The sequence below is a fragment of the Cyanistes caeruleus genome, chromosome 6 (assembly GCF_971803275.1).
Source record: "Cyanistes caeruleus chromosome 6, bCyaCae1.hap1.1, whole genome shotgun sequence".
Taxonomy (NCBI): domain Eukaryota; kingdom Metazoa; phylum Chordata; class Aves; order Passeriformes; family Paridae; genus Cyanistes; species Cyanistes caeruleus.
Genome location: NC_141706.1, coordinates 28017270 through 28043498, shown reverse-complemented (window position 1 = coordinate 28043498; position 26229 = coordinate 28017270). Strand labels below are relative to the sequence as shown.

Genomic DNA, 26229 nt, shown 5'->3' with positions numbered 1-26229 from the left:
CTTTAGGGGAGAAAAATGTAGACACATCTCCAGAAGCCTTACATAGGGGTAAATACACAAATGTTTCCAATAATACCTGCATCCTTCAGAAATCTCACAACCCATGGCTAAATATGAGAGAGGAAGTGCCACTAACTCTATGAGGAACTCACGTATTTTTCTGATTATAAGAAGTAACAGCCACTGTGTTGGCAATTAAGAAGTCACCAAAAACCATCCACCACCTCCTAAGAGATATAACAGAGGTGTATTCCTTGCTCATAAAGCAGGGACTACCTCCCCAAACCCAGGCAAAGGCAGAACCCAGCTGCCATTGGCAGTCTGTTCTGTGACTGCAGTGAGAGTATTCAGGGCCCAAGGAGAAAATTTTTACTTGCTTCTCATGCAGCCAGAACATCTTAAAACAAAAGCAAAGAGTGGTGCAGTAAAGCATGAGGCAGGCATGTAGAAATCATCTCATCTCACAACGGGAGCAAGGACCAGTGTTGACACAGGGAGAGGGAGCAACAGCAAGCATAGAAAATTCTACTGCAGTTCTGCAGAGCAATCACGCTGAAACAAGATTATAGATTCGTGACTCCCCAACTCAAGGTTAGACTACAGTGAAAAAAAGAGCTTAAAGAGATCAAGCCTGCCTTCAGATACAAACACACGTTTTCCACAGCAAAATGAACTTTTGGGATGCCTAATGGAGATAAAGCACAGAATACTTTTATCCATATTGCCTCTAGCAAACAGCACCAGGCATAGTCCTTGCAGTGCTTTGCCTACCTACACAATGAAGCTAGCAACTATTCGACATGTTCTCTACTAGTCTCTTCAAACTACAAATTCATTTTGGTTCAGCCATTTTCCTGTTTTCATTCAGAAAAGCCAGAGTTCTCAGGCAATCTTTCTGAGTACTGCAGATGCACTCATGCATGTCATTACCCAGGAGGGAGAACTCAGGCCACCAGCAATGTTATTCTCCCTAGACAGATGTGGGTCCAGCAATTTGGGAATACCTACACCCTTTTCCTGTCAGGAAACTAAGCTAGCTAACAGATTTCAAGAAGGGTAGCTTAGCTACATCTCTGATCCCCTGAGAAGTGTTCAAATTTGTTGTCAAAATGGTCACTGCAGAGCTAGTCTGTCTGCAACATCCTCCATTCACACCGAAGAGCCATCCCTGTCCTGCAAGACTGAACCCAGAATTGAGTGAGGGTCTGTCACAGCACAGAATCCAGCTGCAGCACATATCAACAGAAACTAGGACCCTCTGTGTATTGCTAAAGCAATACAGTTGAGAGAAACTTCACAGCACAGCTAACCTTAGCATAGGTTTAAAGTACAGCCCATAAATAACTGAAGACTCGAGATTCTTCTGCTACGAAACACACAGGCTATATTAAGAATATGACAGCTCCTGGGGAAAACAAAAGCTGGCAAGGGGAGAAAAGACTATCCCTGCTTGGCATCAAGCAGAGCTTCATTTATTACAGATTTATATAAATCACTGGCATTTGACCAATACCAAGCTTCTAGATTATCTCTAGCCAACAAAAGTACTTTAGTCTGTGCTGGTTAAAAATATTCTACTTTTTGTCCTCAGCTTGCTAGGAACGGCTATTTTTAGTAAGACTCCAATCAACCTTATCAAAATCAAGCATCAAAAATAGACTGGAGAAACACTGGAAGCATATACTATTTTTAGCTGCTCCATCTATCCCTGCCGTTATCCACAAATTCTGGCTGCACAGACCATGCATGAGTGCTTAGTTATTCTAGGCAGATCTTAGTCGTGACCCTTTTTTTCCCTGAACACCTGAATGCAGAAAACACTCGATTGATTAAAGATTAATACAGCCGCAAACCATGACAGCTGCCTTTCGTCTGAGTGCTTTTGGGGAAGGGGAGAATACAGGATGACAGAGAGCTTACATCAGTAATCCTCTTGGGGATCCATTACATGGAAAGAAAATTGCTATTTCAATTCCCTTTTGTTGCTAAAAATAGCAGCCCCAATTGATTCAAGCAAACAGGGCACCGGCTTAGCAATGCCAAATTTAGAAACCACTGAAGTCCCAAAGAGTGAACGCTAACGCAGTCTAACACATGCCAGCTCATATTTAACAAAGAACAAAGAAGATAAGCATGCCGGCTGCAAGTTAATAAGACAGCAGCAACTCCCCGCATTTTTATTAAATAAAAACAGAAAACTCTGTGCAAAAAATAAGACAAACTTCACATCTATTCTCAATTTAACTGCTGAAATAGGAAGTCTCATCACAAAGATCCGTACCCAAGCTGGAATCCTAGAAATTCAGTATTTTTTTTTATTTTTTTTTTCATATAAAGGTTTTCTTTCTGCACAGAGGAGCTAACACCTAATGGTCAGGCTTTGAAAAGACAGGCTACAGAAAAAGGTTCAATTCCCAAAACCAAACACTTACTTGGTAACAGCTTGTGTCTAGGAGCTAGGATTGTGGGTAGAAAAATATTCTATAAATATCACAGCACTGACAAGTTCCCAATTCACCCAGAACTACAGCAAGAAAGGGTTTCGGGCAGTGCACTCTGAAGATTCTTTAGATTTGAGAACTAGAAGCAATCTAGAAATTCCTACAAGAAAAGCATGCTGAAGAATTCATGAAAGTCACACTCAATGCTTAAGCAATTCCAGTTGCAGTTGCCTCTATGGGAGCTCTCCCAGTTCAAGCTGGTTGTCTTTTATGCACTCAAACTCCAGCCTTTGCTGCAAGGTATTTTTTTCCTGTCAGTCAAGGGCTGCTGCATTATGGACATGGGAGTCTGGGAGAAGGGGGGAAATTCTGTTATCCTATTCAGAAGCCCCCACCCCATCCTTTGCTGCTTTTAAGCCTTTTGATCCAGAAAATGTCAGGTGAAACCAAGATTGCCCTGAATTAAACTTTCTGCAGTAGCAAGAAGTTGTTTGGATCACCTGCTCAAGCCAGTTCGAGTTAAGCATTTGCAAAGGCTACAGCTGCCTTGTGCTCTGTAAAACACTACAGTAAGAGTTACTGCATAGCATTAATATTCAGCAAAAACAACCTCTCATTTGTTCATCATTGTGAAATACGTGACAGATGCTGACTGTCACGGCAAGCACGACCAGGCCAAAAAACCACATGCATAGAGGTCACTCAAATTACCATTTCTGGTTCTTCCTGCCTCTAGGAGGGGGTGAATACAACACGAACGTTTTAAAGACCAGATAGCTCAGGACTGGCACCATCTGGGGGCTTTCAGTGTGTTTGCCACTGGAAACACGCATAGTTAAGCCACTTTTCTGAGAAGAAACTAAGCAGCCAGCAGAATGGCCTCTGGGTTTAGAACCTGCAATGCTGAAAGAAGATTTTACATCAGAAGTCACTAAAATAAATCTGAGATTTGTTTTTCCTCTTTCACCAAGTATTAGTAGCAAGCAGAAAAATAATTTCCAGTTAGCGATGTGGCAACAAAGAGCCAACATTTGCAAGTAGAAGAGGATAAACAAGTGATCCTGGCAAGCTGTGGGCATTTCATTTCAAGTCAAAGCTAGGCAAGGTGTCAGAATAACTGTGAACATACAAAAAGCGGAGACTGGTATAAAATGCAGCACTAGATCCATTTTTAATCAAAAGTCAAACTGTGTCAAACTTCTAAAAGGTATGGTCAGTTTAGACAAGAATGCTCCAGACCTATGAGGCAAAAGAAAATAATTTTATATGGTGAAACATAAGAATCTTAGAACATCATCAGGGGCTGACTGGGGGGGCAGCTACAATGGCTCAGACCAAAACCAGAATTTTATCAGCTTAAAAACAAATGACTAGTTACACTCCTCAGGAACTGATCTCAGCACAAATCCTGTTCAGCACTGTTACTAGTGACCATCACACAAAGAAGGAAATGCTCTATGAACTTCACAGACAATCTAGCCCCTGAAAAGGATCATAGTGTCACACTGCAAAGAATGACATGGGTCTACAGACCACACAGGAATAAAACATAATATTGCCAGTTATTACACAGTGACACGGAGATACCACATGTCAAGATATGCATTTGAAACTAACTTTGTTTAGAGGTGAAGTGACCATTATAAGCAATGGAAAAAAGGTATCTGGTCTTTCTATCTGATATAACCTATCAGTGTCTGCATATAAAATTGTGTGTAAATTGTCCTTCTGATGAAACTATAAAGACAACATGTATAACCACTGAGCTGCTTCCTATAGTAATAAGAAACAATAATACATTAAGTAATTTAAATGGGAACAGCTGCAAAAAGAATTTAAAAAAAAAAGGGCTGCTAAGATGATTTAGAGTTAGCTGTTCTGGGAGATGAGTTTAAAAGGATTTTGATTGCTCTTCATAAGCTCCTGTAGGGTAATCACCAGAAAAGGAAAAGTTTAGGCCAAGATTGGGAAGACAATATAAGTTGGTTGGTTGTGACCAACTGGAAATCACTATTCCCCAAAGAAGGAAAAAAAACCCACCCTATTTCTGACTCTGAAAAGCAGAATAAGGGTAAGGAACCTGACCTGCTGGAGGAGATCTGAAATGCAGGTCAAGCCACAGCTAACTGTGGAAGTAGAGCTACAAACTCACAACAAGAATCTGTTCATTAACATCCATTTAATGGATCTGACAGAAAATGGGAAACAAAATAAGCCTGACTGTAATTTATTTATTGTTTTTGATACATTCTCTCGACTGCATGGTGCTACACTTCCTCAGGTTGTCAGAGGGCATCGCAGAAATTATCATTCCTCCCCCACCATCTCAACACACAATTTGACTTCCAGAGAGTGTCTTGTTCATCTCTCCATGAGAAAGGGGCTAAGTGAAGCTAGCTGTACATAAGAAAAACAACATGTAAGTCAAATGCACAGTGGTCCTAAGAGAGCAGAGACTCTGGTTCCATGAAGCACTGGAACTAGGAAGGGGTTCCCTCTTGAACCCCTTATCCTGCTGGCAATAACTCAAATCTTCTTACTTAAGCACCTCCTGTTCACAGTGAGGACACCAGTCTCCATTTGGGGCATGAAAAAAACCAACAGCACCTTGTAATGGCTTTTTAAAGATCACACCGTGGGCATGAAATTGGTGCAGTGCTAAATACAACCTTTTCTCTGCACCTTTGAAACACTTTGACCTTTCACAGCTTCACGACTAGGATCTGAATTATTTGCAGTTATACAAAACACAGTCTTGAAGAAATTTTTAAATGAAAGTTTGGGTGTATTTTAAGCATAATGCATCATTCTGTATGAGCTTGGCACATCCAACACATTAGGTTATTAGGAAAAAAAACCCCATGTTAGCATTCACCTGTTCCTTTGCCTTTGCACACATCCAACCATTTGTACTAGAAGCAAAGGGAAAAAAAAAAGCACAATGTACACAAGCTTTCTCACAGTATAACCATTTTATCCCAAGATCAGATCTTCCAGCTCAAAACAGAGATCCAGCCAACCCAAAACTTGGTCTCTGTTAGTCGTCAACAAGAGGTATTGAGAGGAGATTTTGAGAAGTCAAGTATAATGGTATCTCTCCAGGATGCTCCTCCTGTCTCCAGCTTGCAATTTAGTGGACCACAGCTGGTGATTTTGGACAAATCCACATGAGACAAAGCTATTAAGGTATTATTTTTTATTTTTTTTTTAAATCCATGTAAACCTTTAGCACATAATACAGACTTAACAAGAAGCCACTCAGCTGAACTACATCCTACATGGGACAGTATCACCTCCTTCTGTTCTTTTTGAAACTCATCTGCTAGTTTGGGATTTGGTGCTTTCTCCACTACCTCTTGATCATGGCAAGCAATGACACTGGTCACTTTGCTTAACTTTCTCTCTGTCCTTTAAATTGATGTTGTGGATTTTCAAGTTATTTTATATATTACTAAACAGGTGAATCTAATGGATATAACAAAATGTATATGGTATTTAGGAAACACTTTAATGGGAGCCTCTATCAGAATTCCCTTGGACTATAGGTTTGCAGATGGCAAATTTAATCTTAAAAATTAAGTACATTTAAAATACCAAATTAACCATATTCCACATATTAGAAACACCATGTTCCTTCCCTACTCCCAGAATTAAAAACTTCGTTTCAAATGCAAGTCACGGAGTAGAATTTCACTGCATCAACAATATACCAAAAATAGACAAACTGGGAAGCACAGAAAGACTATGGAGACTCTCAGGAATATAGTCTCACAACACAGCCTGCCAACTTTCAGCTGAGAAGCCCATCCAGACTTAAGTAGCTCACCCAGAACCACTGTGTGCCTCCATATGGAGTTTTCTGAACTCCTAAAAAGCTAAGGAATGCCTTCAAGTCATATATTCATCCAGCCTTGCTCTCACCCAACAAACCTCCTTGCAGAACAGCCCCTGAGAAGGGAAACAGAGAGCCTCACCTCTTCTTCCTGTAACATTCCTTCAATCTGGATACCACTATCATTTATGGTATTTCAGATCTAGTCTCCAATCCTTAACCAATTATTTACAACGTGGTTTCAAAACCATCATTGCCAAAATAGATGAAGGAAATCAAACACACAGGTTACTTAATTTCTTCTGAAATATCACCTACCACTTTGCTTTCTTCCATAAGCCACTTCCTTAGGGTTTCCAAATTCTGATGCGGAAAAATTGGAATGTTCCATATTTAAGGAAGGATGACATAAATCAGGACAGCCATTTAGCTGTGCAGAAGCAAAAACAAGTTCTAACCCTGAGAAAGTGTTGTATTATCATCATATATGATTGATAAAGTGTATCTTTAATAGGGCTGATAAAGTCTACCTTTGATAAGCAACTTTTTTAATTACACACATTTAAGGAGGTTACAAGTCACACCACAAGCTCAATATGTTATCTTTCTGTACACAAATGGGTACAACTGTACCCAAGAACCTTCCTTAGGAAGATCTCAACTTTCAATGTCTCTAGAAATATGACCAAAATCCTGTCCATTTTCTCCCCCTTAAAGTATGTTTAGCATGTGTGGAGATATAGTTTCAATATACGAAATCTCCACTTCTAACTCCAAAAGTGTCAGTAACCAACCATCCTAAAAATAGTATTGCTCTTACACTTGGGAATACCTTTATTACTATCATAAGCTTGGCCCTGCCACAACAAGCCATCCTGGATACCAGTGCTCCAAAAGCTTTTAAAATTACAAATAAAACTAATCAGGACACAGATGACTTAAACTTTCAGCTACTAACAGAGTATATTCACTCTTTTCTCTTGTTTCTCTCAGTTCCCTTTGAGTATTTGAGATCCCATGATTCAGGTAAAGTCTTAGGAAGCAGCCAGACCACCATGAAACCCATCACCCTCAGAGGTGAGGCCCCCTTGGGTTACAAGCTAACTTGGCTCCAGCAGCAAGTTGTTCCTGGCATCCACCTCCCATTAGCAACAACTCTTCTCCAACACCACCAAAAGCACCGAAGAGCCGCTCAAAAACAAGCTCCTGTCACTGCTACAGAGAGATTCCCATGTTTGGGTTCAGGGGAAAAAGGGAGGGGCCATCAGCTGTACCAGTTGCTCTGATGACAACAGTTCCCTGCCAGCCTAGAGGCTCTTCAAGGACACAAAGCAATTCTTTAAGAAAGCCTCAGGTTTTCTATGCATAAACAGGACAGCTGCAGTATGGAGGTTCTGAAGCCCACCACCCTAGAAAGCAACTGCAATGTGGCACTCCTGCCATAGAATCTGTGCTGCAGATTCACATTTAGTGAATTACTGCCTCGCCACCCAACAACTGTGTGGCTGTGAGCCCCTCCTGCCAGGCACTAAACAATTCTTAGTATTACACACCAGAAGATATCTCCCATCTTCTCTTGTTACAAGTCAGCTGGCTCATATACATTTATTGCAAAGAGACCTTGACTAGCTTATCCAGGAAGTAATTTTATACCTCACCAGCACCCCAAAACCATACATGAAACTACTACTACAGCCACATGGAGGTATTTTGGGGCAAGCAGAGAGGGCAGCTGAGGTGACCAGTCAGGCAGGAGGCTGGTTTTGCCCATCCCATGCTTTTGCTGCTTGCACCAGAGCAGTTCACCCTCTGCAGACAATAAGCAAAGCTGCGTAAGCAGCCGAGCACAGAAGATGAATGAACCGTGTGACGCTAAAGATCTGTGAATTGAAAAATCTAATGCATGAATTAAAATCCATACCCTCTCCCTGTCCCCCCAAAAAAGAAATGTATATAGCAGGATATAAAAGGAGAAATAGAGAGAAGTGCAAAAACGTGGTCTAACACATTTAAAAAAATTGATGGCCTGTCACCCAGACGCTGATGAATATTTTTTACAGGATAAAAATGGCAACCTAGAGTCTAAAAATAAAATGCTGTGCTGCAGACCTGTCTGGTTCAGCAACACCACTGGAATACAAACACACTCCTTTGCTGGTGATTCTTGACTAAGATTTCAAAATAAGAGAAGGGAAAAAAGCACTGTAAAACATATATTCTATTTTCAAGAGAAGGGATTTGGGGTTTGTGGGGTGTTTTTTTAGTAAGAATTCAGATTAGCATTATATTTCACTTGCATTGTGTAACTGCCATTAAAAAAAACCTCTGCTAAATTTTAAGTGATTGATGAGAAGAGCAGAATACCTCATACTGCACAAAGAAGTTTTTTTTCTTCCCCTCCCCTGACAATTACAATATAAGAACATATTTATCAGTGCCTTTAAGCTGTAATTTCAGTAAGCTTAAAAATGTATTTTTAGAATCATGCTGCACACAGAACTGTGGACAATGCTATTTTGAAACTCACCCCACCCTCAGAAAATAAAACCTTTTGCTTCATTCTCTATCACAGTTTAGATTAAAAACATGCTTAGCTGAGAAGTAAAAATGACTGAACATCATTCATAAGAAGCACTAAATTCTCAAGACTATCCACACTGCAGACAGGCTGCCTTATGCAGTACAGATGCTATTTTTAGCAAGTGATGCAATAGCTGCAAGGGCTCTCCCAGAACCTTTAATTTAAGAGCTCAAGCCATACTAAAACGTGTTTCAAGACAGCTAATATGCCTGCACTGTCACCTTCCCATTCTCTGCACCCACTTACTACCCACACAAGTCACTCCTTTTCATGTTTCATCTTCCAAGAAAGAGACAGATTCTACATGTGAAGAGAAAATCTGTATCTATACATTTTTCAGCAAACACACCTGCCCTGCAGTGTATATGACAAAGTTACACAACACTGTACAGAGTTTTTCTAACCTCTTGGTTTTCTATTGAAATACAAAGCAGCTTGGCTTCCTTGCTGAATTTTTGTGAAGACTTTGAAAAGCCCACAAAGCTAATATATCTAATCCTTCCCCAAGCTGTTTCCATTCTTGGAGATCTTTTTAGAAGTTCTTGTGTATAACAGACAACTGTTAAGACACATTTCTGCTAAGTGACTTTCAACAGCTAAAAATTCTAAAATACAAGAAGAGTTTCTGAAATGCTAGGGCTTTTTAAAATTGTTTTTAAAATAAATAGGGATTTTCCAGCTCTTTGGATCTGTGGGTCCTTTTTGTTCTACAATAGCATGATTTGGACCTCCATGTGACAGAGTCAAGCTTACTGATAAGTTTTGCACTGACCCCTTTTAAATTCCACTTTCATCTGCTCCCTCCCAAAACCCCCAGAGTTAATCCCAAAATCAGAACTACCCAAGAAACTACTCTTATTTAACTTCTTGCCTCCAGGGGCCCATGGGAGGGGACACCATCCAACTGTTCTAAAAAAGCCTTTAAGTTTTGAATGTGCGGTCATGGACAAAATATATTGTGTGTGTATGTTACACAAACCCATGAGCCAAACTTGCTGCCCTGCAGAATTCGAGTCCATTGCTTATTAACACAGGCAGGGGACATATAAGAGCTCTTACCTCCTGTTTCATACCATCCATTTATCAGTCACGGCCAGTCAGCATTCAGGGCTCAGGAGATATTCCTGTATGTGTATCATGTTCCCAAGTTTTACACCTCAGCTCCCAGAGTGCACTAACAGATTGTGGGAGAGCAAGTATAAAGACGGCTCTAGGGACAGCAAAAGCATTTGCTTTGTGTAAGGACAGCTCCAAGATCTTCCCTCTTCCAAGTTCTCACCGTGCTATGTAGCACACAAGAAAGACAGAAGTAGGAAAGCTTGACAAAACTTCTTGTTTGGAGCAGAAAAGGTCTGCCTCCCCACCACCCACACTATGTATTCACTTCCTCCCCCACCAACACAAGCGTAGGGAAGCAAATGTCAGCAGAATTTGCAAGATCCCCAGGTTATCTGGGAAAAAGGAATCCAACAGCAAAGAGGTGAGACTTGAAGAGATTTCATTCAGAAGCTTGCTCTCTCAGAAGAGACTGACTGCTCAGAAGTAGAACAGAAATTGAGCAGGAAGACACCCAGTGATATTTTATTCATTTAAGCTAGAAGCAACATTAAAACAAGCTGTACGCTGAGAAGGTAGCATTAGCTCCAGGGACACAGAGGTATGAAAATAAGGATTCTACAGAACAGTTGAAGTGGCAACAAAACTCATACGCAATGTGTAACCTGCAAGTTGGAGCACAGAGACTTCCATATCTGACACCCCTAAACAGCAGGATGGAAAGCATCACACTGGAAATTTTACAAGGCCTTGTGAAGGTATCAGGTGGATAACAACTGCAGAATGCAAGTTCAGGCCCTTCAATGTATATACAGCAGAAAACAAGTGTACAAACGTACATCAGCTTCACTCCAGCACAGCAGGAACAATGACAAGCCAGAAGAATAGACCAGTTTCCATAGCCAGCTCCTCATGGTTTTACTGAGACTAAGTAAGAGCACAGCAGCCACATAACATGTGTCACATCAGACATGGAAGTAAGAAACATTACTGACAAAAGAGGCTGAAAGAACTGCTCCTATCTCACCCAGCCCACTGCTCCTCACTTGAGGCTGCAGAACTGTGGAACTGCAGGACATTCACAATCCTCATTACATCTGTAGGCAGCTTGTCTAGGATAAATGCAGACTGAAACTAATGTGACCATTACAGGTGAAAGTCTCCAGCACTTAAAATGGATAATAAAGTGGAAAAGTTTAGAATAAGAAGACACCTTAGCTAATTAGCCAAGTAGTTCACGTTAAGCAAGAACCAAAACCATATTGATTAGAGACAATGTTGGATCTTCTAGTAGATTCTTATGCTTCTGTTCTCATGACTCGAAACATTCAAAAACTCAGGTCACCCAAACCATTAGTTCTCAAGGACAAAAAAAAAGGTGGACTGGACCATTTAAACCACCTGTTGCTATCCAAGACTCAAACCATCACCACATAAAACCCTTCCTTCCTTCTCCCTTGCTACTTTGGAATAAAGAATGTGTGCAATCTTACTCAAACCAATTGCTAAAGTAGCTTTTTTGGGAAGAGAGGAAAACACCCTTCAGGGTGTCCCCTTTCACAGGTTCAAGCACAACCACACATATACCAAGATCCACAAGAAGCTTATAAGCATATTCATGCTATGGTAGGAATGGCTCTAAATCTTTCATAATCCCCAACTCTAAATAACACTTATTTCTGTTAAAAAGTAGAGTCCTCTCAGATGTACTGGAAATAGTTTCTCATGGCTTGTTAGAGGCAAAGAAAGCTTCAGGATCATATTTAGTAGACGCTACTCTGTTAAAAAGATGTAAAGAGAAGCACAGATAAAAGATGCCATAGCTGACAAGCCTTTATTCAGCTGTCAAGATCCTATAAAAGTAAGCCTTAAAACGTAGAGAAGTAGCACTAGAAGAATTTACATTTCCACTATCTTTGAAAGTTACCTAATTATGATGAGAAACAATCTACTCAAATAGGTGGTTCATACAAACAACAACCTCCAGAAATTTAAGTTGCTGAAGAGCCAAAAAAACTTCTCTTCCAAAGATACCCTGCCTACAAGAAGTGTGAGGTACTCCGCAGTACGTTGCTTCCCAAAAGCACATTTTGCACCCTAAGCTTTGCACGGGCGGGGAACACAGAAGGGCAGTTCTGGCGTCCCGCATCCGCGGAGCGCAGCCCGAGCCGCGCCTCGCCGAGCGCTCCCGGCAGCGCCCTCTGCCCGCAGCCCGCGGCAGCGGCGAGCGCGCCCGGCCGCTCAATCCAGCACGGCCCCACCATTCATAAAAAAAGGGGGTCTCGCAGCGCTGAGAGGCCACCCTGCGCCGCTGGAAACCCAGCGAACCTGAACGCCACGCTGCAGGTTTTTTATCCTAAAATATATAGATATAGTTTGAGCTAGAATGAGAATATTTGGTAATTACTGCTCCACAGAGGTCCCTTCCATCCCACGCTCTTAATTACGTTCGGTTTAATTAAGTATTTCTATCCATCGGCGGCGGCGGGGGGGGGGGAAGGAGGATATGAATAATGTTAACACGCCCAAGTTAATCAACTTAGAAGGCAACAGTTGTCTCATGAGAAATGCCCTCGATAAATTACCATAAAGCATTAGGGAGACTCTTACGTTAAAGCGCTCTAGAAATCCTTGACTGTTTTATTCGTATCGGCACTGTTTTGCAATAGGCGCTTGCCTTAAAGATTTAAGGAAGAACTCGGGCAACACTGCCTTTGCTTTCCCGTTTCTAAATAAAGAAACGCCCACCGATGCCTTCTATATTTCACTCCAAGCCCTTGAAAACTTGCAGTATTTCCCCGGTGGAAAACTCCCCAGATTTTCCCATGGAAACGAGGCTCCCATCACGCCTCCTTAAATGTTTCAGCTACGATTGATTGGGTGCACTTTCTTCTCGCTGGCAGAGCAGGGAGGCAGAGGAAGCGCCTGCGGTCAGTGCCTGGGCTGGCGCAGGCTGTCCCGGCCCCCCCGGCCGCACGTGGACTAGCCAGTGTCCCTGGCAGGATCCCTGGCACGCGAGGCGGCCGCGCATCCCCGGGCCCGGGATGGTGGCTCCCACGGAGCCCCGCCGATCCCCTGCCTCCCGGGAAACCTCGGGAGGAGGACACGGGGAGCGCCCCCCGACCACCGCCCGGCTCTCGGACGGGGCAGCCCCGCTGCCCCTCGGGGCGGGACGCCAGGGCGTCCCGGGAGGAGCGGCAATGAGGGCGGAGGAAGCCGAGCGCTCCCGGCAGGGGTCACACCGACTGCCCCCACCACCGCCCCGCAGGGTCTGCCGGGCCCCGTGATGGCCCCAGGCGCTTCTTAAGCGGAGCGGAGGGAGCGCGTTATGTCACCGGTTAGGTAACGGCGCGGGAGCCGCCGCAGTGACGGCACCACTCCTCCTCCTCCTCCTCCTCCGCCCCCTCCCGCCGCGGCCGGGGCGGCTGAGGTGAGGCGGCATTAACCCTTGGCGGGCCGGCCTTCCTCCGCGGGCAGCGGCTCCCCCGGGAGCGGGGCGGGCTTCCCCCGCCGCCCACCGGAGGCAGCGCGGAGCGGGGTCGGTCCCGTCGGGAGGCCGGCCCCGAGCGCCCGCACCTCCGGCGCGCCGTGCGGGCCGGCAGGGGGCGCTGCTGCGCCGCGCCGGGCGGGCGGGGGCGGACAGACAGACGGACGGACGGACGGACGCACGGCCCGGAGGCGCCGGCGCCCTGCAGCCGCCGCTCCGCGCCCACGCGTGAGGCACGGCCCGGCGTGCCAGGAGCACGTCCTATTCCCGAACACTGATCCCAGCACGCCCGCGTCACGGCGCAGGATGCGAGCAGCCCCTGATACCAAGCACGCTGCTCGATCCCGAGCTGCTGGATCCTCGCTCCCGGCCAGCAGCCGGCACTGCCCGAGCGCCTGCCTTCCAAAAGGACCAGCGCGCCCAGCCCAAGCTGAGCTAAGGCCCAGCCCAGAGCATTCCCCGCATCCCTCGCTGCCGCCTGCCCCTCGGGTCTCCGCAGCCGGCCTTTACAGGATCCGCCCGCAGCGGAGAACTCGCCCGTAGCTCGTGGCCAGCAGCCCTGCGAGCTCCTGTCCCAAGCACAGAGCAGCAGGGCACACCCGGCAGAGGGAAGGACCTCCGGGCCAGCCAACACCACGCATGGATTTCAGGTCCCGCTGAGCTCCGGCTCCATCAGGGAACACTGGCATAAGCACAGCACTATTCACCTTGTCTTTAACATGCGCTCTGTCCCTGACCAAGTGGAGACTTCTATGGAGAGTTAAACCAAAGATACAGCACTCCCCTGTCAAGGTCCACTACAAGCTCCTTCCAAGGTCTTCATTGCAGTCTCCCCAACGCCCTTTTCATTTACAGAGTCCACACAAGCAAGTGGTGACAGGACTCTTCAGCTTGTCCCAAGCAAGCAAACCGGCAGCCACGGCTCGGAAAAAAAGGAGGAATTTTCAGCAACATTTCCTATCCACAGATGCAATGCTATAAAGGGAGAACAACCTTCACCAATTTCCAGGATGCTCTGGAAAGCAGCATGCTCAATAGGTTGTACCCCTCAGGCTCCCTGTTTGACTTCAGGTACCTCCTGCCCTATCTCTCTTCTGCTTGCTGCTTTCCTTCCTTGTTTGACATCCCATTCTTGCAGCCCTCCTATCCCAACTTTTCAAGGACTCCTTGATTTAGACAACTTTATAGGTTCCACAGCAGAAAAGGATTTCCCTAGTGTTTCCCCAGCTCCTTTCTGAGTGGGACTAGGGGCCAGCAATTTAACTTCTCTCTTTGGTCCAAGAGAAAACTCTACTTTAGAAGTCTGACACCAGAAAGAGCAATGGAGGCTGCTCTTAACATATCTGCGTAGAGTGATCTTGGCACCTTTAGTTCACTGATCAGAACCAGACTGACAAAACAGATTTATTATCCACAGGTCCTTCTAGCCTCTCAAAAGACCCCTCAAAATTTAATAAAGTTCCCCCTGCAGTGGTACCCATTCCAGGATTTCTGCTGCTCTCCTTCAGGCCCTGTAAACCTCTCCTACCACGCATTCAGCCAGTGTCACCTCACCAGAACACTGCTGTCCCACAAGCACCAGGACACATGCACACCAGGACAAACATAGGCCAGCTGGGGCACAGCATAGCCTGGTTAGAGGCCGAGCAGCCCATTGCACATGCAAACTCTCACAGCAGTCAATTTAGGTGCATCATTCCTGCTGAAAATGGCCATTGTGGCTAGACAAAGTAGCTTGCATCTAAGGAACTAAGACTCCTTAAGGAAGAGAAGGAGAAAGGGGGGGAAAAAAAAAGCTTTTTAAGAACAGAATCACTGTTCCAAGATTTAGGAATAACAGCAAACTTCAGATGGAAGAAAATCCAGCTAGTAAGCTAGTAAGAATATGTGTATACAGTACCACACAGGGCATTATAAGTTTTAATCAGCATCCCCTACTTACATGCATCCCCATAGCAGTAATTCCCCCCAAAGTAAAGCTTTAAAATGAATATATAAACCAACTTCTACAGTAAGGGCAACTTTAAAACAATATACATTTATAAAAAAAGATACATTGTTACTCAAATCTGCTTCTTCACTTAGTAAATAATTTGTGCTGAAAGTCTGTTTGAGGAGACTAATTCTAGGTTAGTGCACAAGAAACAGTTTCAATCAAAAGCTTACTAACGGTGACTGAAACAAGCTAGTCTATGCTGGAACATTACACATTTTTCTGAACAAATGCATTATTTTCATATGTTGCTAAGGCAATGTTTTACATCAGAAACTCTACACTTTGATTTAACCACAACCAGCAACAGCAACTAAGTGACAAATCCAGCTGGGATGAAATACTACCAAAATTCTGCATAGCTGGCAGATTGAAAATCCACCTTTTTCATTTTACTAAATTTTCTTGGCTTACAAAGACTTTCAGATTAACAGATTCCTACCCCATCATTTCCAAACACTTTAAAACATCAAGAATTTGGTTACCAGATTAAGAGTTTGAAAAACAGCCAAGCACAACCAGTCTGTCCCCAAGGACAAGGTCACAGGAAGAACAATACCATAAACTATTGTAGAAAGAATGACAAAGAGGTTTATTTCTTAAAATTAATAAAAACTTAGTTATCAAACCAATACAACACCATTATCCTAGTCTTTGAAAAGGAAAGGAGCTAGTTAAAACCTGTTAGCAGGGACTAAAATCATACCCTGCAACACATAAACAATCCTCTCAAACACACAAGAGGTACGTGCCACCCATCTTGACCCACAAAAGAATCAAGTAAAACAAAACTTTGGAACAGTCCATCAAGATGGGACCAAGCAATAGAACTGACAACAGTCTCCTCCTGCAATTTCAGGCTCAGTTTCAGCCAGCTTCAGCTGCAGGACATCACCCAACCATCCATGCCTACCTGCTTCCTCAGCATCTGATTGCCAACCACTTTTCAGGCAGCTCAAGAAGCTGACCTGGTTGACTGCAGCTGGTCTTCCTTGTAGAGTTAGAGGTCAGCCACACAAGCAGACCTCACCAACATCACCACCACACACTGACTGAGGCAATGTAACAGAAGCAGTGAGAGCTCCCAGCCAGCAGCAGAGCAGCTGCAATTCTTTTGGCAGCAGCCTGGTCTCAGAGCAACTCAAGCTGACCACTGGGCTCACCTGTATCTTCCAACATACTCTTCCATAATACTACCAAATTTCCCTTCTGTTGCACCAGCACTGGAATTCATATGACCAAAGCAGTCTATGGAGCATAAATAGCCCCAAGGGACTAACTTTCTGCAGGGCACACTCCTTAACCAGATCACCACACAAAAAGACCAGCCTCAGTGCCAGTGTGAGGAGGAAAACAGCAAGATAAGAGCCCTCCATACACTTTCTCTCTCCACACCAAGCTTTTACATCAGAAAGCCATGATGTAAAAACACACACTCACTCTTGTGACCAAAGGCATCTCATTTGTAAACTGACACCATGTGAGTGTCAGCAAACTGATTCTGGTGCAAAGAAACATGAACACGGCTCTGGAGGTTAGAGTGAACACCCAAGGTGAAGAGCCAGTCCACCAAATGGAGTGTTCTAGATCAAAATCTAGGAACAAACACAAAGCTGAGGAGCCCCTAAAGTCTTGCCATAGATCTGGGTCTACCAGGACAAAAATACTTAGGGAAAGAGTTTGTATCAGGACAGGTAACTTGCCTGGAAGCACACCTGTAAGTTGATAGGCAAACACATCCCTATCTGCCATGCCATGTAAACACTGGGTTGGACACACAGGACAACTAAGGGCAGGAACAAACAGCAAACATCCTTACTCTAATGCCTTGTTCAACTACAGACTGAGTAGCAGCTTTTTCCAGCAGTGCAGTGATCCTTTACTGCCCTATCCTTGCTGCTTCTCCCTCCTGTTAGAGATCTGACTCGTGATCCATACTGAATCCACACTCTGGGGGATGGAGGGCTCTTTGGCTGATGAGACTAAGACAGCAGGAATACTGGGTATGTACACCTTTTTGAAGAAAAAAATATTTATGCAAAATAATAGAGAATAACAAGTTTATAGATTAATCACCTTTGCTGGCAAGATAAGAATCTTGGGGAAGGGAGCAAAGGGGCAGAAGCCTATGGGAAACAGGTCTTCCAGAGACTTCAGAACGATGGAAGAGTTTTGGAAAAACAAATCAGCCAGTCACAGATGAGGAATGTGAAAGCTGAACAAGGATCCAGTGGTGAAGTAGAATGTAGGGGAGAGCAGAATGAAAGCATAAGCAAGTGTTGGTTGGGCAGCAGCAGCTGCAGAAATAGAAACAGTTCTCTGCCTTCTGCTTTCTGTATCTATATGTAACCTCACACACATCCACAAACCTCCCTATCTAAAAGCAGGGACTAGATACCTTGTAAGGAGACCAGACACTTTAGTCTATGCACAACAGTTTCATCCCATCAGCAACAAAAACCTTTGTCCCATTGAGCTTATCACCTCCCATTCCTCTTCTCTCACTACAGCTTTTCTCCCTGTCTGCTTCTTTGGTTGCCTTCTAACATACACAAAATCTTTTGGAAAAATTGTAGTGATTAACAGTCCTAGAGCTGAACTCCTCAAGTCTGCTCTTCTTTGTTTAGTTAAGTACAGAGCTCCTCAAGAAGTGGAGACAGAGCTGTCCCCTCTGGCATGACTGATATGATACACCCTTCAAGAACATGTGGCTCACAATTGCTTAAGAGGACAAAATAGAAGGGAGGTGTGAAAAACAGAAAAAAAGCAAACATGCAACCAAAACCAAACCTGTACAGCCAACTAGACAGCAAGTTCTGCACGTACACAGACCATGCCTGAACCTGAGCCACCCAGCTGTCTCCCACCACTGACAAGCAACTGAATCATGAGAGAAACCCAAGAGAACCCTCAGGGGAGAAAGAAGCAGGGAGGGTAACATAAATTGGAAAAGAAGTAGAAGAAACAATGGGACAGGCACTACTTTCCCTGAGGCTCAGCTTCTGGACATCTCCATTCCACTTTTAAGAACTGCTAAACAAGAGGTTTCTTTCAAAACCTACAACCAAACCCCAGGCTTTTAGGTGTCACCATCTGCTGCTGAGGGCAATGGAGTGAATTAGAAGCTCAGTAGGAAATTTTGCATATAGCTCTCTTCCCATGTGAGCTGGAGACGCTTATTTTGTGGAACAGGATTTCAGCACTGCTAATGACTCACCCAGTGGGTGATGGCGCACTGCTCTAGACTTTAATTCCAGGAATCTGGGAACTTGCAAAGATTTGAAAAACAATATGTTATTTTAAAGTTAAATCAGGAGTCAAAAAATAGCAGATTTAAAGTACAATTCTTTTGTGCAATTAAATGTACTACAGGAGAAGAAAGTTGAATTGCCCTAATTCTAGCATTTCAAGATATTAATGTACTCAACCTGAAAAATCTTTTGCTTTTCTCTAAGAACCAGGTTTTCTAAAACTTATCAGTAAGTCAGCACCAGAAGTCATCTGAAGCTAGAAGCAGCAACTTAGATAAGTGATGAAACCATGCAAGCAAAACAAATGGGTGTTTTACCTACAAGTTAGAGTGTTTTTCCCACGTTTGTGTTCATATACAGGCCTAAAGAACCACATTTGGCATTTCTATTAGAATAGTCAGGAAAGATACTTTCTTACTGTTATCCCTTCCATAGCAGAGATGGTCATCATCACCCTATGGATTAGGAATTAATATATTCACAAGACCAAGAGCAACGTGTTTCACCCACCTACCAAAAAATAATTCCTAGGTGGAGAACTACTGCAGTTTTTCCAAAGGACATTCTCAGCTCTGCCCTCCGACCCTCAGGTCAAGCCTCCTGACAATCCCAAAGTGAGGGAAGCACACTGGACAAAAGAGCAAACCAAAGAAACTGGAGCAAGATATCACTCTAGATTACACCCTTGTATAAATTCTCTAGTTTTAAGTAACCAGTTTCCATTACAAGTATTTCTACCTTAAAACACACAGAAGACTGGGAGAATGAATGAGCTAGCTTGAATCACAGCTATTCATCTCCAGGCTAATAAATTGTTAAGCATATCCCTCTCATGCTGCTTATCAGAGATGGGTATTCTTTTCACCTTAATGCAAACATCTGTCCTCCACTCATTAGCTGTTTTTTGGGTTTTTTTGCAGATGGAGAAACCGTACTGCAGCATTTAACCCTCCTCCATATACATCTCTCTGCTCCTGCAGCTAAACATGGCGAAGTCTGCTCATATTCTGAATCGAACTGCAGAGCTGTAGATTACGAGGCTTGGTTGATGCTGAGGCTGGTGGTACCCACACACAGATTTAGTGTGCTGGCATGAGCCAGAAGGGGAAGGCTGAAGTCCATCAGCAAGGACACAGCAGAATCAGGACTCAGGACCTCTGGACTCTGAGCAGTCACTCTCCCTCTACTCTTCTGACCAGAGAGTGCAAAAAGAAGCACCTAGTGCAGTGTTGTGCAATCCTACTAAGTAGAGGTTTTAAATAGTCAGTAACATCATGTGCAAATGGAAACACCTGAGAGAAGTAAGCAAGAACCAGAAAGAGAGAAAAATTGCAGAAAACAGTGGAGTACGGTTCATTACTTTATACTGTCTAGGAAGCAGGACTGATTTTAGGGTATGTTAATAGCAGTAGCCTATTTAAAAAATACTAAAGAGCCTTCCTGACTCACCAAGAGCTGCAAGGTCTCTCAAGGAGTTACAGCCTCCTCCAACACCACACAGCACGAGCTGCCAAGTCTAGAGAAACAGGTCAGAGATCCCACTTCTCCTGGACTGCTCTGGAAGAGCATCATTTCCTTAGTCCAACAAAGCTGAAGGGATACACTGACAGAAGTCTCCTAAATTACAAGCTATGAAGGCAGACAGCTAAATTTTTACTAGAGAAAATTTAGGATGGATACTTGGAAGTATTACATGGCAAATAGGTAAAGAAAAAGCCATACAGGCTGGAGCACAATACTCCAGGAAAGTACAGATGGGACATTTGCATCAGAATGCTCTCTGAGCCACTCTTCAGTGCAGTAACCCCTCAGAAGCAGTTTGCAAATACCCATAACAAGAAAACAAAATATGCTCTGAGTTCAGTCTGTACATTTCACTTGAGCTGTCACAATTGAACTTGGTGTCTAAACAAGTTAGTTTTCAAGAAAGCTGGCATATTTTCACACATTCTTAACATTACTTTTCAAGTTAACAAGTGCCATGCTTTATTTCATACAAGGGTAGCGTCCAGAATTGAGAACAAGGCCAGAAAACCTTCACCATGGATCTGAAGTGCTGAAGTTGATAAATCCCTAATAAGTGATTCAGCTAAAGAATAAGAGATAATCAGAAGCTCCCTCCAAAGCTCTGCACACACCAGCCAAGCACAGTGCACAGGGAAAATGAGGAGTTGGGCAGAGCTCACATCCTGCAGGGAAAGTAATACTCAGAGAGGCTGAAACACTCTTCCCCTCCATCTCCCTACTAACTACACCCTCATCACACATCGCTCCAGGGTGGCTGTTAAATCTGCAACAGTGACTTGTGACATGGTTTGTCAACTATTTGTCACTGCACATTGTGAAACACCTGCAAAGCAAGACTTCACTTTCTTGTGCAATCGGGACTGAAACTTGCTTGCAGAAGACTAAGAAGCTTTAAGGTAACAACTATTTCACAATGCTAAGGAGTTTGAAAAACAACACTGATTGCAAAAGCTGCTCAAAGTCATCAACAAGTTAGCACCTGATAGCACTGAAGTGAATGTCCTCTGTATGGACTTCTTATATTGCAACTAAAATATTTTACCATCTGACTTATTTCATTAAGGATACCCCAAGAACTTTATAAGGATCAGGGTCTGTTTCATAAGGTATCATTTCTAGGGACCACAGAAAGCACCAGTTTACAGAAGGAATCTAACTCAAACCATTTACAAGCACAAAATCCAGCTAGTCCTCTTCTTAGATTTCTTCATCTTGACATAAGCATCACATCTTATTAATTGAATAATATTATCAGTAAGGTCTAATTTATAGAGCTTGTTATTATCTCAACTTACTAGTCAACAAGAGTTTGAGAACTGCCCCTGTATTCTTAATCTTTGAAAGACCTGACTGTACAGACACAAAGAAGTATCTACTCCACTACTCATGTACCCAGTTACTTACATTTTTCATGCCTCCCTCAGTGGCCCTAGTGCACAAGTTGCTATTTTTAGATGCTGAACTATGTATGGCCCTTGTTAAGCAAAAGAAGCCAGCAAGAAAGTAGAGAGGGTCACCCAGCTTTGCTGCTGTTCTAAGAAGTTTTTGTTAATTTTTTTAAAATGTTTACACAGGAAAAAAAATGGTTTAAGACTGAATAAGGGTCTTACAGAAAGTTAGAGGCAGTTGAGAGCACCATCCTGATTAACGACCTCCTACAAATTCTTTTTTAAGAAACCTAGAGCAAATTGCCCACATTAAGTTAATTTTGTATGTTAAGAAATAAACTCCAAGAAGCTTAATTAAGGCAAGCTCATCTTCACAAACGTTTGTTGGCCCACATACAACTGTACAGCTGTATTCACCACATGAGAAAGCATCACCACTATCAGACATCTTGTAACCACTAAATGTACGATTATTCAACCATGACTCTATCAAAGGCATTAGGGGAAGAAGTGGATGCTTTTCTAAACTACTGTGAGGCTTGAAAAAAAGCAGAACTTTTCTTCAAGTGTCATATGGCCAATCTCACAATCAAAACAAACTTCATTTCCAGTTAACACATTGTTTCAACTACAGAAAATGGGGGGGGGGGGGGGGAATCACATTAATCATCAAAATATTTGCCATGTTGAGACAGGGAAAAAAAGAAACAAAAAGTTTAAGTATCCACACAACCAAGTACTGACACAACCAAGATGTTAGATGCTTTAGAGTACCAGATCAATCCAACTTGCATTGACAGTGTCTTTTGAATATACAAAGTTGATTATCTGCATATACTGATTTGGCCTGATTACACAGCTGACCCTGCTCCAAACAGAAGGTTGGACTACAAGCCTCCTAAGGTCCCTCCCAGTCTAAATTATAACAGGATTTTGAACTTATTTCACCAAGTTACTGAAGGGAAGGAGCAGAAAAACGATTTCATGTTTTCCTGAAAAAGCAGCAGCTTCCTAAAATAGGAGACACGGCAACTCTCCAAATGGGAGCTATAACAGCAGCAGACAGTTCCCTGCTCCAGACACTCTATACTCCAGAATACACCCAATTTTCAATGGCAGAGAAGCAAGGTGGCTGCCTGCCACTACCATCAATTGGAGAAGAATAGGACTCTCATCCAACCTAAGGAAATACCACTATGGATCACAACAATCAGCACTACCAACACATCTGTCTGCCTAGAGGAAGGCAGGGGAACAGCCACATCTTTGCTGTATTCTTGGTGAATTCAGAATGACTCCTTGGCACTCTGGTCCTGATGAGTCTGTACTTTATTTAGCTACATTGTTTTTCAATCACAGGAGCTGTTACTATCTTCTTTTACCAACTTGTGAAGCACACTGAAGGTAGAACATTCAACCCAGGAGTTTCCACTGTATAGTCTCTCAAGATCCACCCATCTCACATTGAGACATCCACCCAACTTCTATACTGTACTTCACTGTACAGTACCCAAAAATCAAGCCAGATGCAAGTTATACGGAGAGAAAAGCTGCCTACAGACCTTCACACATAATAGTGACCATAGAAAAACTAACTTTTTGTCAAAAGAAGTGTACTACTACTACTACTACTACTACCTCAAGTAGTACAAACCTAATTTTCCCACAGTACATTATCAGCTCACGTAGTTGTTCCTCCTCCTCACATCCCCTCCTTCTAACTGCCAGTAAATTAGACCAAGCATAGACAGAAGCAGTCAAAAAAAACCTCTGAGAAAAAAAGGAAAGAATTTGCAACTCAATTTCAGACATGCAGAAGAATTAAAGGTTAGTAAGAAGTCCTTCCAAAAGGACTTGTGTTTTAGGGTTTTTATGAAGTTGCTCTCCAGTTGTGAACTAAAAAGAATACATTGACCCAGTAACTCCAGCAGCCAATTAGCATCAAAACCACTTGTTTTTTTAAATATCAGAAAAAATGGAAATGCACTTCTTCCTACAGTATGACTTAATACTTTCCTAATTCTCAAGGTGACTCAACACATCTGCAGTAGTGCCTCCATCCTCCTTTCCATAAGAGTAAACAGAGAGCCTGCCCAGCCATAATAAACTTCAGGGGAAAGTACCCCAGTGCTTATTCAGACTAAGACAACCTCTCCTCTTTTCAGCTGTCCCAATAAAGCAGCATCTCACCTGCATCAGCTGCACACACAACAGCTAACTCATGATGGCCACATGTCTTGCCTGACAGCAGGCATCACCACTCTCATTTCTCCATTCTCCTAGACACTGCAGCAATACTCCCACTTTAGAGCAGAGCAATAAACACAGAATTTAGCTGTGCTGCCAGTGCTCCTCTTCTTCCTTGCCTTGAAGACCACAATCTTGACAGAGATAAAACAACTTCTGTGAACAGCCATTGGCCACATACCGTGGCCCACTGCTGACCACGCTCGTACAAAACAGTGACAGAGGACATTTGCACTGCAGTTCTCTGGATGTTCGAGGATGTGACTGTGGGAAGATCTGCTGTTTACAGTTTGTGGTTCCAGCTGATAAACTGACATTTGGCTCAAGCACTGCAAACTTCCATGCTTGAAACAATGCAAAACAAACTCAAGTGGCCACCAAGACTTCTGGGATGCACCACAAGTCAGCAGGCAACTGATAATGCAGTAATATATGCAAAACAAATATTAGAAAATCAAAGGTTTGGGTGTCCTGTGCCAGCCACATCTTTAACAGGTATAACATTTCTCCAGCTGAAAGGAAGACCTGGGCCTTAGTTATTTGTAAGTAAAGCTGCAACTTATCCAAGGCACGGCTGCTGCACTTTGAGCCTGTGCACACAGGACTCATGACATGCTCTGGCATTGTGTATGCTGCAAGTAGCACTGCTGGTTTACCGGTGTCTCACACAAGCAGACATTCAACTACCCAGACATATGTTCACGTATGATCTGTGCTGTCCGAAGCAGAGGTTGTGGGGGAGCGCAGTCATAAGCCCAGCAATCAAACAAGCTTGTTGCAGGGCTCTCTGCCTACAGGTCTGACACCTGGAAGCAGCCGCAGCAGCTGAGCACTTGATGTCCTCCTACTCCCCTTGAGGGAAGGAAGTACCTTTTGCAGCCTTTTAAACTGTCATCTCATCTTAAACTCACACCTCTTACACGCTACAATTATTTTTGTGGCCCACCTTATTAATTCCCAATCAGGCACAGGACTTGCCCTTTACAATGATTTTTTCCAATAATGGATTTGAAAATTCCCTTGGCCTGATCTGTTACACCAGCAGAGAAACCATTTCTCTCGCCTCATCATTATTTAAAGGCCACAGTGGCAGTGGCAGACTCAGACGGAAGAAACCGTCTTTCCCCAGCGTGGCTTCTGTGACCAGGAATCGAAGTACTGAAAAAAGTTAGAGCAGCGTAGCGCCGAAAACACCCTGGTAACAGCCTCTGCTGTACTTCCACAGCACTCCTGTATTTCGGGGATGCCAGCTAAATGCTGCCGCCGCCCCTCCCTGCCACCGCTACTGTCACCCCCTCCACAGGGAGGGCCACTCGTGCTTCAGCCCCTTCCTGAGCGCGTTCCGGGACCGAGGAGGGCCGAGCTGCCGCAGCAGACGGGGTCGGCACAAGTTTCGCGCCGCTCCGCCGTTCGCCCGCCGCTCTCGGCAGGGCGCTTCCCTCACGCTCCAGCACGGCTCCGCTCCCGGGCCACCCGCGGCCGCCGCCGCTCGCCCGCGGGACAGCGCCGCTGCTGCCGGTGCCGGGCGGGGGCCGCGCGGTCCCCGGCTCCCGCTGCGCCGGGAGCGGCCGCTCCTCCGGGGGCGGCGGGGACGGGGCGGGCCTGACGTCAGCGATGAGGTGCGAGGCCGGCGCGGAGGGGGCGGCGCGCACCGACCGGCCGCGATGGGAACTGCGGAGCGGCCCCGGCTGCGCGGCCCCGGAGCCGCGCTGCGAGCCCGGCCGCCCCGGAGATACCAAGTTCAAACACGCCGTGCTCGCACGCCCGCCCACAAGTCCCGACACTCGGCGCTTCATGCAGGACCGACCCGACCGGCGCGCTCTGACCTCGCACGTTTCGTAGGGAGCCTGAGAACGGCTCCCGGCTCGGCGGGGGCCCACCCGGCAGAGCAGTGGAACCCGCCGGCCCCTCAGCCGCTGCCTCAGGCCGGCCCGTCCCGGACCCGGCTTCCGCCCCACGGGTACTCCGCCAGACTGCCCCGGTCCCCCCGCGGGCCGGTCCTCGCCGCCCGCGTCCCCTCCCCGCCAGGCCGAGGCCGCTCCCCCGCGAGGTCCCTGCCCCGGCCCGGAGGGGGCACCGTAGAAAAAGCCGCGGCGGGGGCGGCCGGGACGCGCACTCACCTGCCCAGGCGCCCAGCGCCGGCCCCACGGCGGCCGCGCCGCTACCCAGCACCCAGACGCGGAGCCCGGTCAGCAGGCGGTACGAGGCCAGCACCGCCGCGTAGACAGCGCCCAGCGCGCCCACCCAGTAGAAGAGGCCGGCGGCCGGGAGCGCGGCGGGAGCCACCATGCTGCGGAGGCTGCCGCGGCCGGACTGAGCCCTCCCGGCCACCGCCGCCCCGCAGCCGTCACGGCGCCCGCCCCCGCCCCGCCGCGATTGGCGGAGGGGCCGCTCAGCCACCGGGTAACCCGGCAACGCGGCCGGGC

The 26229-nt window shown here is 45.0% G+C and overlaps 1 protein-coding gene across 2 annotated transcripts in view; it reads right to left on the bottom strand.

Annotated features, from left to right (window-relative positions):
* Positions 1–26229, bottom strand: part of HSD17B12 (hydroxysteroid 17-beta dehydrogenase 12) — a 119010-nt gene that overhangs the window by 56451 nt on the left and 36330 nt on the right. The window contains exon 1 of one of the 2 annotated variants that reach the window (XM_086892242.1): positions 25924–26220. The exons of the other annotated variant lie outside the window; for it this stretch is intronic. Within the exon in view, the coding sequence (XP_086748368.1) occupies positions 25924–26092 (169 nt within the window). The 5' untranslated portion in view covers positions 26093–26220. Of the gene's footprint in view, positions 1–25923; positions 26221–26229 lie in introns of those variants that run through there. 2 annotated transcript variants of the gene reach the window in all.